This window comes from Arachis hypogaea, chromosome 11, assembly GCF_003086295.3.
Source record: "Arachis hypogaea cultivar Tifrunner chromosome 11, arahy.Tifrunner.gnm2.J5K5, whole genome shotgun sequence".
NCBI lineage: Eukaryota > Viridiplantae > Streptophyta > Magnoliopsida > Fabales > Fabaceae > Arachis > Arachis hypogaea.
In genome coordinates this window covers 15412955-15425057 of record NC_092046.1, presented here as the reverse complement: position 1 = coordinate 15425057, position 12103 = coordinate 15412955, and the positions used below count along the sequence as shown (strand labels likewise).

Sequence of the window (12103 nt, the reverse complement as noted above, 5' to 3'; positions counted from 1 at the left end):
TGAAGGTACCCGACTCTTTAGCTGAGAAGAGGAAATGGGGAAGGAAGATGTGGCAGCGCTGGGTAAAGGCCGGAGGTGATGGTGGTGGCGATGGAGATGCTAGAAACTGCGATAGGGCTAGGGTTCGGTGCGTGGAAGAGGGTGATGAAAATGGCAGATTGACGGTGACAGTAAGCTCGGGCCCAGCGGAGGTGGTTCGCCAAGAAGAAAGCTCGACGTCTCTGGACCTGACGGGGAAGGAGAGGATAGAAGGAGGAGGTTGGACGCGGTGGTCACAGATAGTGGAGGTTATGGTGGCTTGCGGTGGTGGTCAGCCTTAGGCCAATGGAAAAGGCTACAATGCTTGAGGAAGGGAGAAAGGGAAAGGAGGATTGGAAGAAGAGAGAAGGGTAATGGCTCCGTTGGGAGAAGAAGAGGAACGATGGTGATGGTGGAGGGTGATGAAGCCTACGTGGAGGTGGTGGAACCGCCAGCTCAGCGCTCCGGCTGCTGAGTCATATCGGAATTGAGTGGAAGGACCAGGATTTCGCACGGAGCTCAAATTGGATGGTGCATTTAGAGCATTTAGAAACTGATGGGCAATATTGGTGCACAGGCCCAATCTGAAGGACCATTTTGGGGATTTACTCGACAAAATTAAAACAAAATAAAATTTAAAGATATTTTTCAAATTTTTGACAAATTTCAAGAAAAAAGAAATATATTTTACCTTTTAAATTATTAGCGTTCATAGTATTGACTATCCTATGACATTTTAGATTTATAGGAGGGATTTAGGATTTATGATTTTATTTATATTTAAATTTATATAAATTAGGGTTTAAAGTTTAAAATTTTTTATTTTAATACATCTGTTCAAATGTTACTAACTAATAGATATTAGTATTTATTGTATAGGGTTCTTCATCATGACATTAGTAAATTGATAGGAAGGATTTAAGATTTTTAATTTGTGTTTTTTAATTAATAGTGTTTATGGTGTTCAGTATTCGATGGTATTTTAGGTTTACATGAGAAATTTAGGGTTTAAGATTTTTTTTAATTATTAATGTTTATAGTATTGAACATCTCATATTATTTTTAAGTTATAATAAGAATTTAGGATTTAGAATTCAAAATTTAAATTTTTTAATTTTAATACATTTGTTCAAACATCATTAACTAATGAATATTAGTATTTACAATATTGTATTTTTCATGATATTGTTGGGTTAATAGTTACTATGAGGGATTTAGGATTTTATTTATATTTGAATTATTAGTGTTTACGATATTAATCACCCATGACATTTTGGGTTTATAGGAGAGATGTAGAGTCTAAAATTTAGAGTTTTAAAATTTAATGTATTTGTACAATCATTACTAACTAATTACAGTGTTGTGTTCTTCGTGGCATTGTTGAGTTCGTAGCAGAAATTTAGGATTTATAATTTTTTTTTTTTTTAATTATTAGAGCTTACAGTAGTGTTGAGCACTCCATGACCATTTTGAGTTTATAAGAGGGATTTAGAGTTTTTTTTTTTTTTAACGTTTGAATTATTAGTATTTACGGTGTTAAGCACTCCATGATTTCTTTGGATTTATAGAATTTAAGGTTCAAAATTTAGAATTTTTTTAATTTTGATACAATGTATTCAAACACCACTAACTAATGATATTAGTGTTTATGATGTTGAGTTCTTTATGGTATTATTAGGTTGATAGGAGGCATTTAGGATTTGAAATTTTCGTTTTTTGAATTATTAGAGTTTAGGGTGTCAAACATTTCATGACATTTTTAGGTTTATAGGAAGATTTATGGTTTAAGATTTCTTTATATTTGAATGATCAATATTCATTACTTTATGATATTTTTGGTTTATAGGAGGTATTTAGGATTTAGAGTTTCAAAGTTTAGAATTGTAAATTTTAATACATCTACTGATCTACTCAAACAATTAATTAATGGATATTAAGATTTATAGTGTTAGGTTTTTTCATGATATTGTTAGGTTGATTGGAGGAATTTAGAATTTATAGTTTTTTAAAATGATTGAAGTTTATGATATTGAACATCCCAGGATATTTTTAGATTTATAAGATGGATTTAGAGTTTATGATTTTATTTATATTTGAATTTGAATTATTAGTGTTTATTGTGTTGGCTATTTTATGATATTTTTATAGGATTTAGAGTTTAAAAAAATAGGATTTAAAGTTTAGATTTTTTAATTTTACAGTAATTTTAGTGAGATAATATCTAAAGTTATCTCATATAATATAATATTTATAATTTTATACATATAATACCTATAATTATATATTTATTACATTTAAAATTATATAATTATTCTAACAATAATTAATGAATGTTAAATAAGATAATTTTAAATTGTTTGAGTTAAATTTTTTTTTTCCAAAGATAGTAGGGTATATTTCATTAATTATTGAAAAATAAAATACAAAGATGTCCAAAAGCAAGACAGCATAATAAAAGGTGGGAATTTTCCGAAAACGCTACACTGAATGTATTCATCGAACGGTGCGTGGTCGAAAAACGAAGAAAAATCTTAAAGAAGAAAGAATGACAAATCAAATTGAATGAAACTAAGAGTTTGCCTCATGGAGAAGACAATCTAAACTGGGAGTTCTTTGAATTTCACGTAGCAACTTGACAAAGCTTGCTAGAATGGCATATGGCGTTGAAGTAGAACATTCAAAAATCAACTGGTTGTGAGCTTTCTAGTAGTTCCAGCAAATGATGGCAAACAATTGAGGATTACGATCAACATTCTTTAACGGGTTAAGCATCTCTGTTGATGCAGTCCACCATGTCCAAAAGTCGTTAGGACTCTGAGGGGGAAGACAGTCATGAAGATAACTCTAAGATCATACATCTTTAATTCTAAAGCAATCGATCAAACAATAAGTGACTGTTTCTGTTGCTTCATGACAGCAGGGGCATATTGGCGATATAGATTGGATGCGATGATGAATCTGAGCAAGCACCGGAAGCCGGCCATGGAGAGTTTTCCAGATAAATAGCTTAATTTTGTGAGACAAGTTCAACTTCCATAGATCAATCCACGGCTTTTTTTGCTGCATATAATTAGGACAAAGCTCTAGAGGCGGATGGTAAAATAAATAGCCAAGTCTGTAACTTGAAGCTGTATCATATTGCTTGGATTTGTTCAAATTCCATTGCAATTTGTTCCTACTCTAATAAATTTTAACTGACAAAATCCTATTTGTAACGTCTTGGGAAAATAATTCTTGAATGAGATTCTGATTCCAATTCCTATTTTCAGTAATTAGATCTTTAACTCTTGGAACCAACTCAGAAATAGCATGTCTATTTGACATGTCAGAAATCATTAAAGGATACGGAGGAGGCAGCCAAGGATCCTCAAAAGTTCAGATATTCTCTCCAGTACCCACAGTCCAATTAAGACATTTTCAACAATCTTTTGGCCTTCCAGTATGCTCCTCCATCTCCAAGAAGGTAAGACTCCAATTTCTGCCGTTATAGCATTACCATTGCTAAATTATTTACCTCTTAGGATTTTGGATAATAGAGAAGTAGGCTGTGTTACGAGTCGCCAAAACTGTTTGCTTAAAAGCGTCAGATTTTGGATTCTGATATCTTTAAATCCAAGGCCTCCTTCTCTTCGTAGGCGAGTCATAGTGTCCCAGCTAATCCAAGTCATCCATCTTTCAGAACCTTTTTGTCCCTACCAGAATTGAGAAAGTAGAGAGTGAATTTCCGAAATTAAACCATCAGACAACTTGAAGCAAGACAATGTATAAATAGAAATAGCTTCTCCTAAGCAATACGTGTCTACTACCTGACGCTAGAAGATTGCACTTCCACCCTTGGATTTTTTTCCGAACCTTCTCGTTGATCATACTAAAAGAAACATTTTTCGATTTAGAGACTGTAGAAGGCAAACCAAGGTATTTATCTTAAGCCCCAATATGATTAATATTCATAGAGTTAGACAGTACTGTACGAGTAGTGGAACGAGTGTTGTGGCTAAAGAATACAGCAAATTTATTAAGATTTACCTTCTGGCCACTGATGCTTTCATAAGAATTTAATAAATACAGGATGTTTGAACATGTTTCAGGATTAGCCTTACAGAATAAGATGGAATCATCAGCAAAGAGGAGGTGGTTGATCTTGGGACATCGCCTATGTATCTAAAGACTCTGAATTAATCTTTTTGTTCTGTCTTGTGTAGCAAGAAGGAGAGACTTTCTGCACACAAAAAAAAAAGATAGGAAGATAGAAGATTTCCTTATCGAATACCTCTATTTGATTTGAAGAAATCATAAGGTTGTTCTTTCATAATAACAGAATAAAAAATAATTGTCACTAATTTTCGAATCTACATAATCCACCGGAATTAAAACCTAACTTTTTCAATAGAAACCACCGGGAATAAATTTTTTATGTCTCTTAAAAATTATTGTGAAATGACAAGTGTTATTGAAACTTTTTTCCTTTCAATTATAGTAAATAATGTTATAAAATTTAATAGAAAAAAATATTGATGTGTTTTAAAATTTATTGTTTTATTTCTATAGTGCTTAGTTATATACAAAACATATTAATCTATATATTGTATGTTCTTTTATTTATGTATAAATTTTTATTATATGTATTATATAATTATATCATACATCTATTTTTTAGTATTTCTATATTTTTCTTCTATAATTAATTTGATATATAGAAAGAATTGCAAAAAATTAAGATTAAAGTAATTACAATCATTTTTAAATAATTCTAAGAATATTTACATATTATAGCTGCATACATATTTTCTATTCGTATATCACGATATATTTTTTTATATATTATTTTAGTGTTAGTAAATTAATTAATATTGAGTGATTTAGTATTTAATAAATTTATAGAGACGTCTCTGACACAAATAATTCATCAAAATGTATTGTAAATAAAATATTTTTATTTAAAAAATACGATCTTCATGAGACATATTATCAATCTGCAAAAGACATATTATAAAGAAATAATTTTTTTTATTAATAAAAATACAATCCACATGTATTCCAAACTTCCTATTAAATACTTATCTATCTGACACAGTGACACTGCTATACACTATACAGTATTATCAAAAGAAAACTGTTAGGGAATTAATAAATTTTATAATTTATAATTATTAATTAATTATTAATATTTTTAATAAAATTTTATCTAATAACATACATTTTTTTTTTTATGATTAAATGCTGAATAAATTTTAATAAAAATACTGACTCTCTAATCTTTATCTTATAGAAATAGAGTCGGTACATTACACCCGGTTATTAAGCTTGTTAAAGTTAAACTCGACTCTCCCCCACTTGACATTTTGAAAACTCTATCACCACTTACTCACACCAACTTTGTCGCTATCTGTGTCTGCTCCTAATAATATCTCTTTTTAAGTCTCCTGCCGCAGCAGCCTGAAGCACAAGAAGGGTGTTCATCTCATCAAAGAAAAACAAAAAACACACCTTTTTGTGAGTGATGATGATGGGTCAATTCAAGGAGAAGCTTGTGAGTTTATACAGAAGCAGATGGCTGGTGTTTGTGGCTGCAATGTGGTTACAATCATGGGCAGGGATTGGGTACTTGTTTGGGAGCATATCACCAGTGATCAAAGAGTCCTTAAGCTACAACCAGAAGCAACTTGCCATGGTTGGTGTGGCTAAGGACCTTGGTGATTCCGTTGGCTTTGTAACTGGAATCCTCTGTGAGATCTTGCCCCTTTGGGCTTCTCTACTAGTTGGTGCTCTTCTCAATCTTATTGGCTATGGTTGGGTTTGGTTGATTGTTACTGCTAGAGTTCCAACTCTTCCCTTATGGGCTGTGAGTCTTTTCTTTCCCTTTCGATCTATTTTCTTCTTCTTCACCTTTGGATTTTGGATCATCAAGTAGCTAATTTCATTTCTACTAGTTTGACTTTTTCTGGTTTGGTTTGATTTCGTGATGTTACTGTCAATCATAATACCATGGTGTCTCTCTCTTGATTTTTGTTTTGATCAATCATCAAATTAGTTGGTCGTCAAATACTGATAAATTCTTCAAATTTGTTCTTTTCTTATATATATCTCCTTTTTTTAGTACCTATCAGTATTTTTTGTTTTTTGGACTGAGATTATCTGAACCACTGGATTTGGTTTTGATTGAAACCATCTTGTTTTATTGAGTGATGTTTAGTTTTTCAGTTTCTTGTTCCATTTATCTTTTTTTTTTTTTTCTTGTTAAATTGGTACTAGTATGAGTCATCGTATCATTTCACTTATTAAAATTCAACTTTTTTCATAAATGAAACTTTATGACATGGATGGTCTGGAGTAAAGTTCTATACTGTTTCTTCAATCTTAAAAGGAAGGACTTTAATCGTAAAGGTGATGATGGTTCTAGACTATTCTGGAATCAAAGTCTATGATTGCTCTTTACACCTCATAACCTATTGAATGAATATTCCATCTTTTTGCCTCATGAAAGGCCTGGGAATTTTTCTTCATTGTTTTATATATTCTTCTCTTCTCTTTTTTTTTTCCTTCTTCTCCTTTGTGTAATACTAGACACTAGACATTACATTCTCTTTTTTCCTCATTTTTTTTTATATTTGGCTTTGTAGTAAGGTGGAAACTCACATGAAGTCTGTTAAAATTAATAGTTAAAAACAGTTGAATGACATGTTTGATTAAATAAGAACGATTCTGAACTATTAATTTCGCTTGTGAGTGGTCACCTTGTAGTCAATGCATGATTTTAAATTTGGGTGTAAAGCATTATTGTGCAAGCATGATTGGTTACAAGTTGCAACTTGCATTTAAAACATTGAAAGGGATGTATGATGTGAAAAATGTGGTGATTAAACTACTAACCCAATATTTTGCAACTCATGAGTCTTGGTGTTGCATCTGTGCTGAACGGACTCTATTTTATAATCATTTCTTTCCTTGTAGCTGTCAAGTATCTTGTGTCTCACATGTGAGCACGTGACACATGATGACAAACATCGGTCAATATTTATAACAACAGATCTACCTTCAGATGTTTGTACTACGGCTTTAAATTGCTGCTGTTCATTAGAGTACTCAAAATTAGAAAATAGAAATACATATGCATCAATCTTCATTAAGTTCGACATAACTATTGCCCAAGATTTCTTTAGATCATTAATAAATAGAGATCAAACATGGGAACAAGCTTAAAAGTTACCTTGCATAAAATTTAAGTTGGGCAAGTGGCAGTAGCTGAAATTTGAATACTTATAATTTAGTTACTAAAAGTAGTGAATTGTATACCGAAAACGAGTCACTTAAACATCCCCATTCCAGCTTTCTGGTAACTTATGGTCAATATATACATTAGTATTGAATCCTGCTAGTAATGGGAACATTAAGTTTGGTGGTTTATTAGAAAACTTACAACTGAAAAACTGGCTCTTCATTTTGTGAGCATAATAAAGGTAAGATTGATACTGTCAAACAGAGGCTTGGATTTTGTTTGTTCCAGTTCAATAAAGGTTTTTTTTTCTCTTGACGCACAAACTCATTTGTATGCTGTTAATCTTTCAAAATGTTGTATAATATAAAGAACATAAGCGTATACAACTTTACTACATAGAGATATTTTTTCAGTTGTTTTATTTATCAGATAACCCAAATAAGATGATTAGTTGTTATTTCTATGCAGATTTGTGTTCTCATATTTATTGGAACAAATGGTGAAACCTACTTCAACACAGTTTCTCTAGTATCTTGTGTGCAAAACTTCCCCAAAAGCCGGGGTCCAGTGGTCGGAATTCTGAAGGGCTTTGCAGGACTGAGTGGTGCAATCTTGACACAAATATATGCAGTGATCCATTCCCCTGATCATGCATCATTGGTATTTATGGTTGCTGTTGGTCCAGCATTGGTAGGAGTAGGTCTAATGTTCATTGTTAGACCTGTAGGAGGTCACAAACAAGTGCGTCCGACGGACGGCAAAAGCTTCACATTTGTCTATGGAGTGTGCCTCCTATTGGCTGCTTATTTGATGGGAGTCATGGTTGTCCAAGATCTAGTTTATGTGAGCAGTCCTGTAATCATGATTTTCACAATCATCCTGTTCTTGATTCTCTTTGTTCCATTCATCATTCCTATCGCATTAGTTTTCGGTCCGGAGCAAAAATCTCCAGAGGAAGAGGCACTGCTTCCAGAACCAGAGAGTAAAGATCTAGGAAAGTCACCACAGGAATCCGAGGAAGTGCTATTAAGTGAGCTGGAAGACGAGAAGCCTAAGGAAGTGGACTTGCTTCCTGCATCAGAGCGGCGAAAGCGTATCGCGCAATTGCAATCAAAGCTACTCCAAGCAGCTGCTGAAGGAGCAGTGAGAGTCAAGAGGAGGAGAGGACCACACAGAGGGGAGGATTTTACTTTGAGACAAGCTTTGATTAAGGCAGATTTTTGGCTTCTTTTCATTTCCATGATCATGGGCTCGGGATCCGGCTTGACTGTAATCGACAATCTTGGTCAGATGAGTCAGTCTCTTGGATATGACAATACACATATCTTTGTCTCACTCATCAGTATTTGGAACTTCCTCGGCCGTGTCGGAGGCGGCTACATATCTGAGCTTGTTGTAAGGTACAAACAGGTTTTACACTGATCAAACTATTTAATGTCCCTATCAAGAATTTTAATTTGTTGTTTGAATTCCGTTTTGTATATATGCTTGAACAGAGATCATGTCTATCCAAGACCAGCTGCACTAGCTGTATTTCAACTTATTATGACCGTCGGCCATCTTTTCATTGCGATGGGATGGCCGGGGTCAATGTATATCAGCACTCTACTGATTGGACTTGGTTATGGAGCTCATTGGGCGATTGTTCCGGCCACTGCCTCTGAATTGTTCGGATTGAGAAACTTTGGTGCATTGTACAATTTCATCACTCTAGCAAACCCTGCAGGAACGCTTGTCTTCTCAAGTCTTATAGCAAGCAGAATCTATGATTATGAGGCAGAACAGCAAGCTCAAGGAGATCATCATTTTCCAAATTTAGGATCGGTCATGGCGCGTGCGCTTAATGATGGCAAGCCACTAACGTGTAATGGCTCCATATGCTTTTTCATAACTTCCATGATCATGTCTGGACTCTGCATCGTTGCAGCAATCTTATGCATGATTCTTGTGTTCCGAACAAGGATCGTTTATGCAAACCTATATGGAAAATCTTCTTCCCGCAACCTCCGATAAATCAGAGTTTTCTTGTAATAAGCTCCACTTTTTTGTGTTGATTTCTTGCTTTCAGACAAAAAAAAAAAAAAAAAAAGTAAAGTGTATTTGTTTTTTCTTTGAAGTTTGTTAAAAAATTTTTAAAATATTATTAAGTTTTATTTTCTTTTAATTTTGTCTTAAAAATTTTTAAATTGCATCAAATATATTCTGATAGCTAATTTTTTTTAAAAATTAGGATCAATTCAACAATAATTTTACAAAAACAATCTTCAACACAAATAAATTGGACATAGTTGTCATGCATTATTATTGGATTAGTCTTAAATTTTTTAAAAATTTAGCTATCATGGATATATTTGATATAAATAAAAATTTCAAAGATAAAATTAAAATAAAATAAAATTTATAGATATTTTTAAAATTTTTGACAAATTTCATGAATAAAAATATATATTTTACGCAAAGAAAAAAAAATCGGAGTTCGGACTGCCTGTTTCAGTATTTATTTACAGAAGGTGTCTGAGGGTGGATACCAAAGAAGAGAGAGTTTAACAACAGGAAAGCCATGTTTGGCCGAATACCATAGTTGTGACTTGTGAGTATTCTTTTTCTCATTATTTGAGTTGTATACTTGTATGTTTTTCCTTTTTGAAGCTAATGTTTGATTGGCTTAAATTTGTTGCTTAGAAAACTAAATATTATGTGCAAGTGGTTCTGCTGAGGATGTGCGTGTGCTATAGCTGATGAAGCATGGTTGCAAAATATTTGCTCCTTTTTTAATTTTTTGAATTTATATTTTCTAAGGAGTGAATCATTGTTTATAATTTATATACATCCCTTATTAATTTATGGCCAAAATAGCTTATATGACTAGGCAAAAGATCAACCCGAATCAGGGCACGTGATCTGTGTTAATAATGGATATGCATTAAGTCAACAATTTAATGTTTGTTTCATGAACACGTTTTTTTTGTTAACACAGAAAAGGTAGTCTGATAATATAATTATTTTTTGTCTAGGATTAGGACCTATTCCCAGTCTCAATTATTTTGCAATGATTCATCAATAAATGAATTTAATAATCAAATCCTATCTTTGCAGAGGTTGATATTTTGTTCAAAATGTGGGTTGTGTGAAAATCTTAAATTGCATTAACTAAGGAAGCGTATGTTATAAAGCCATAGTTAGAGGTTTTATTATCTTTTTTTTCTATTTTTTAACAAAGAGAAAAAGATGACAGAAAGTTGAACAAACAACTCACTGCAACTAAGTCAACTCGTGAGCCTAAATTGTTTATATATTATTTATTATAATTATTTACATTAATACATATATTATGTATTTTATATTTTTAATTTATAATATTATAGATAATTTAAACCCATTCACATATATAATTTTCGTATATAATTATAATAAAAAACATAAATTATAATTGATAGATAAATAATATATATTAAGTTATAATTTTTATATATAGAATTATCAATTATGTTCATATTATGAGTTTGTAAATTTTTGGTGAGTCTAAATTTAAACTTTACAAAAAATAGACTTAATTATTAATAAGTTGAGTTGTGACTTGTGAGATAAATTTGAGTTTAAATCTTTTTTATTATACCTAATTTTTCAACTATATAACATAAATATAAAAGATGGGATCTATCTTTTCATTCCTTACTTTTTAAATAAATTAAGCACAAATTTTTTAGATACCAATAATTTTTTTAATTTAACCAGACTTGACTCAGTTCGTCTCATTTTCAGTCTTAAGTAACCTAATTAGATGTTGGAAACTTAATTACTAATGTGATTTTTTTTTTACCGATTTTATTTTATTTTTATATTTTATTTTAATTTTGTTATTATCACGGTGAGAGAAATTAAGTTCTGAGAGAATAAACTGACACGCACACATATATAGTGAAGTAGCCGATGAGTAAACTATTTTTTTTGTTTTGCTTTTTATAATGGGTGCAGTCTACCATTTTATTCTAATCGGCAAAGTATAAGAGAATAACATTCATTTTGAACAACATAAACAACAGATTAAAAATATTAAATTAATTTAAAAAATTAGATTTTTAATTAATTAAAATTATTTAAACCCTAATTTCATTTTCATTTCACTCATGGAAGAAAGAAAACCCTACAAAACTCTAATCTCTTTTCCAAGTCCTTCATATCGCGCCACGCCGCCACCCTCTCCCCAAAGACCGCAGTCGCTTCGTTCGTCGCATTTCCACCCTAATTTTCACCTAGAGTAAAGTATCGTTTTTGTCCCCAACGTTTGAGGTAAATCCTATTTGTGTCCCTAACGTTTAAATCGTCCTATTTGTATCCCTAACGTTTGTAAAAGTGATTCAATGTTATCCTGCGGTCAATTATACATCATTAGCACTTTAGTTTGAGTTTTAAAAATCTCTTCTTGGAGTTAGAATACAAATGTCTGGGATAGAATCGATGATTCACTCCCAAAAATAGTTCATCAAAAGTTGAAACTAATTCTTACAACATTCACATAATTCACTTTTCTAGGGGCATAATTGAATCTAAACACAAATAATGGGTATAATATTAAAATCGAACACATCTAAGTGAGACCTAATTGAGAATGAATACATCCAAGTATGAATAATTGAAAAATATAATCTGATATGTTAGTATAATTGATAGTAGGATAACATTGAATCACTTTTATAAACGTTAGGAATACAAATAGGACGATTTAAACGTTAGGGACACAAATAAGACTTACCCCAAACGTTGGGGACAAAATCGATACTTTACTCTTTCACCTAAAATAAAAAAACATCTAATACATCTGAAAATAAAAAAATATTTATATAAAAAAAACATACATCTAAATTAAAG

The 12103-nt window shown here is 31.7% G+C and overlaps 1 protein-coding gene across 2 annotated transcripts; it reads left to right on the top strand.

The window, feature by feature from the left end:
- Positions 1-5215: 5215 nt before the first annotated feature.
- LOC112720384 (protein NUCLEAR FUSION DEFECTIVE 4) lies at positions 5216-9950 on the top strand. 2 transcript variants are annotated; one of them, XR_011867342.1, is made up of 4 exons: positions 5216-5860; positions 7703-8634; positions 8731-9824; positions 9917-9950. XR_011867342.1 is itself a non-coding variant. In XM_025771313.3 (3 exons), the coding sequence occupies exons 1-3, from the start codon at positions 5519-5521 to the stop codon at positions 9245-9247; spliced, it is 1791 nt and encodes a 596-aa protein (XP_025627098.1). In that variant the 5' UTR covers positions 5216-5518; the 3' UTR covers positions 9248-9950. The 2 variants fall into 2 exon arrangements, 1 of the variants encoding a protein (XP_025627098.1); XM_025771313.3 differs by having other exon boundaries at positions 8731-9950.
- Positions 9951-12103: the final 2153 nt, after the last annotated feature.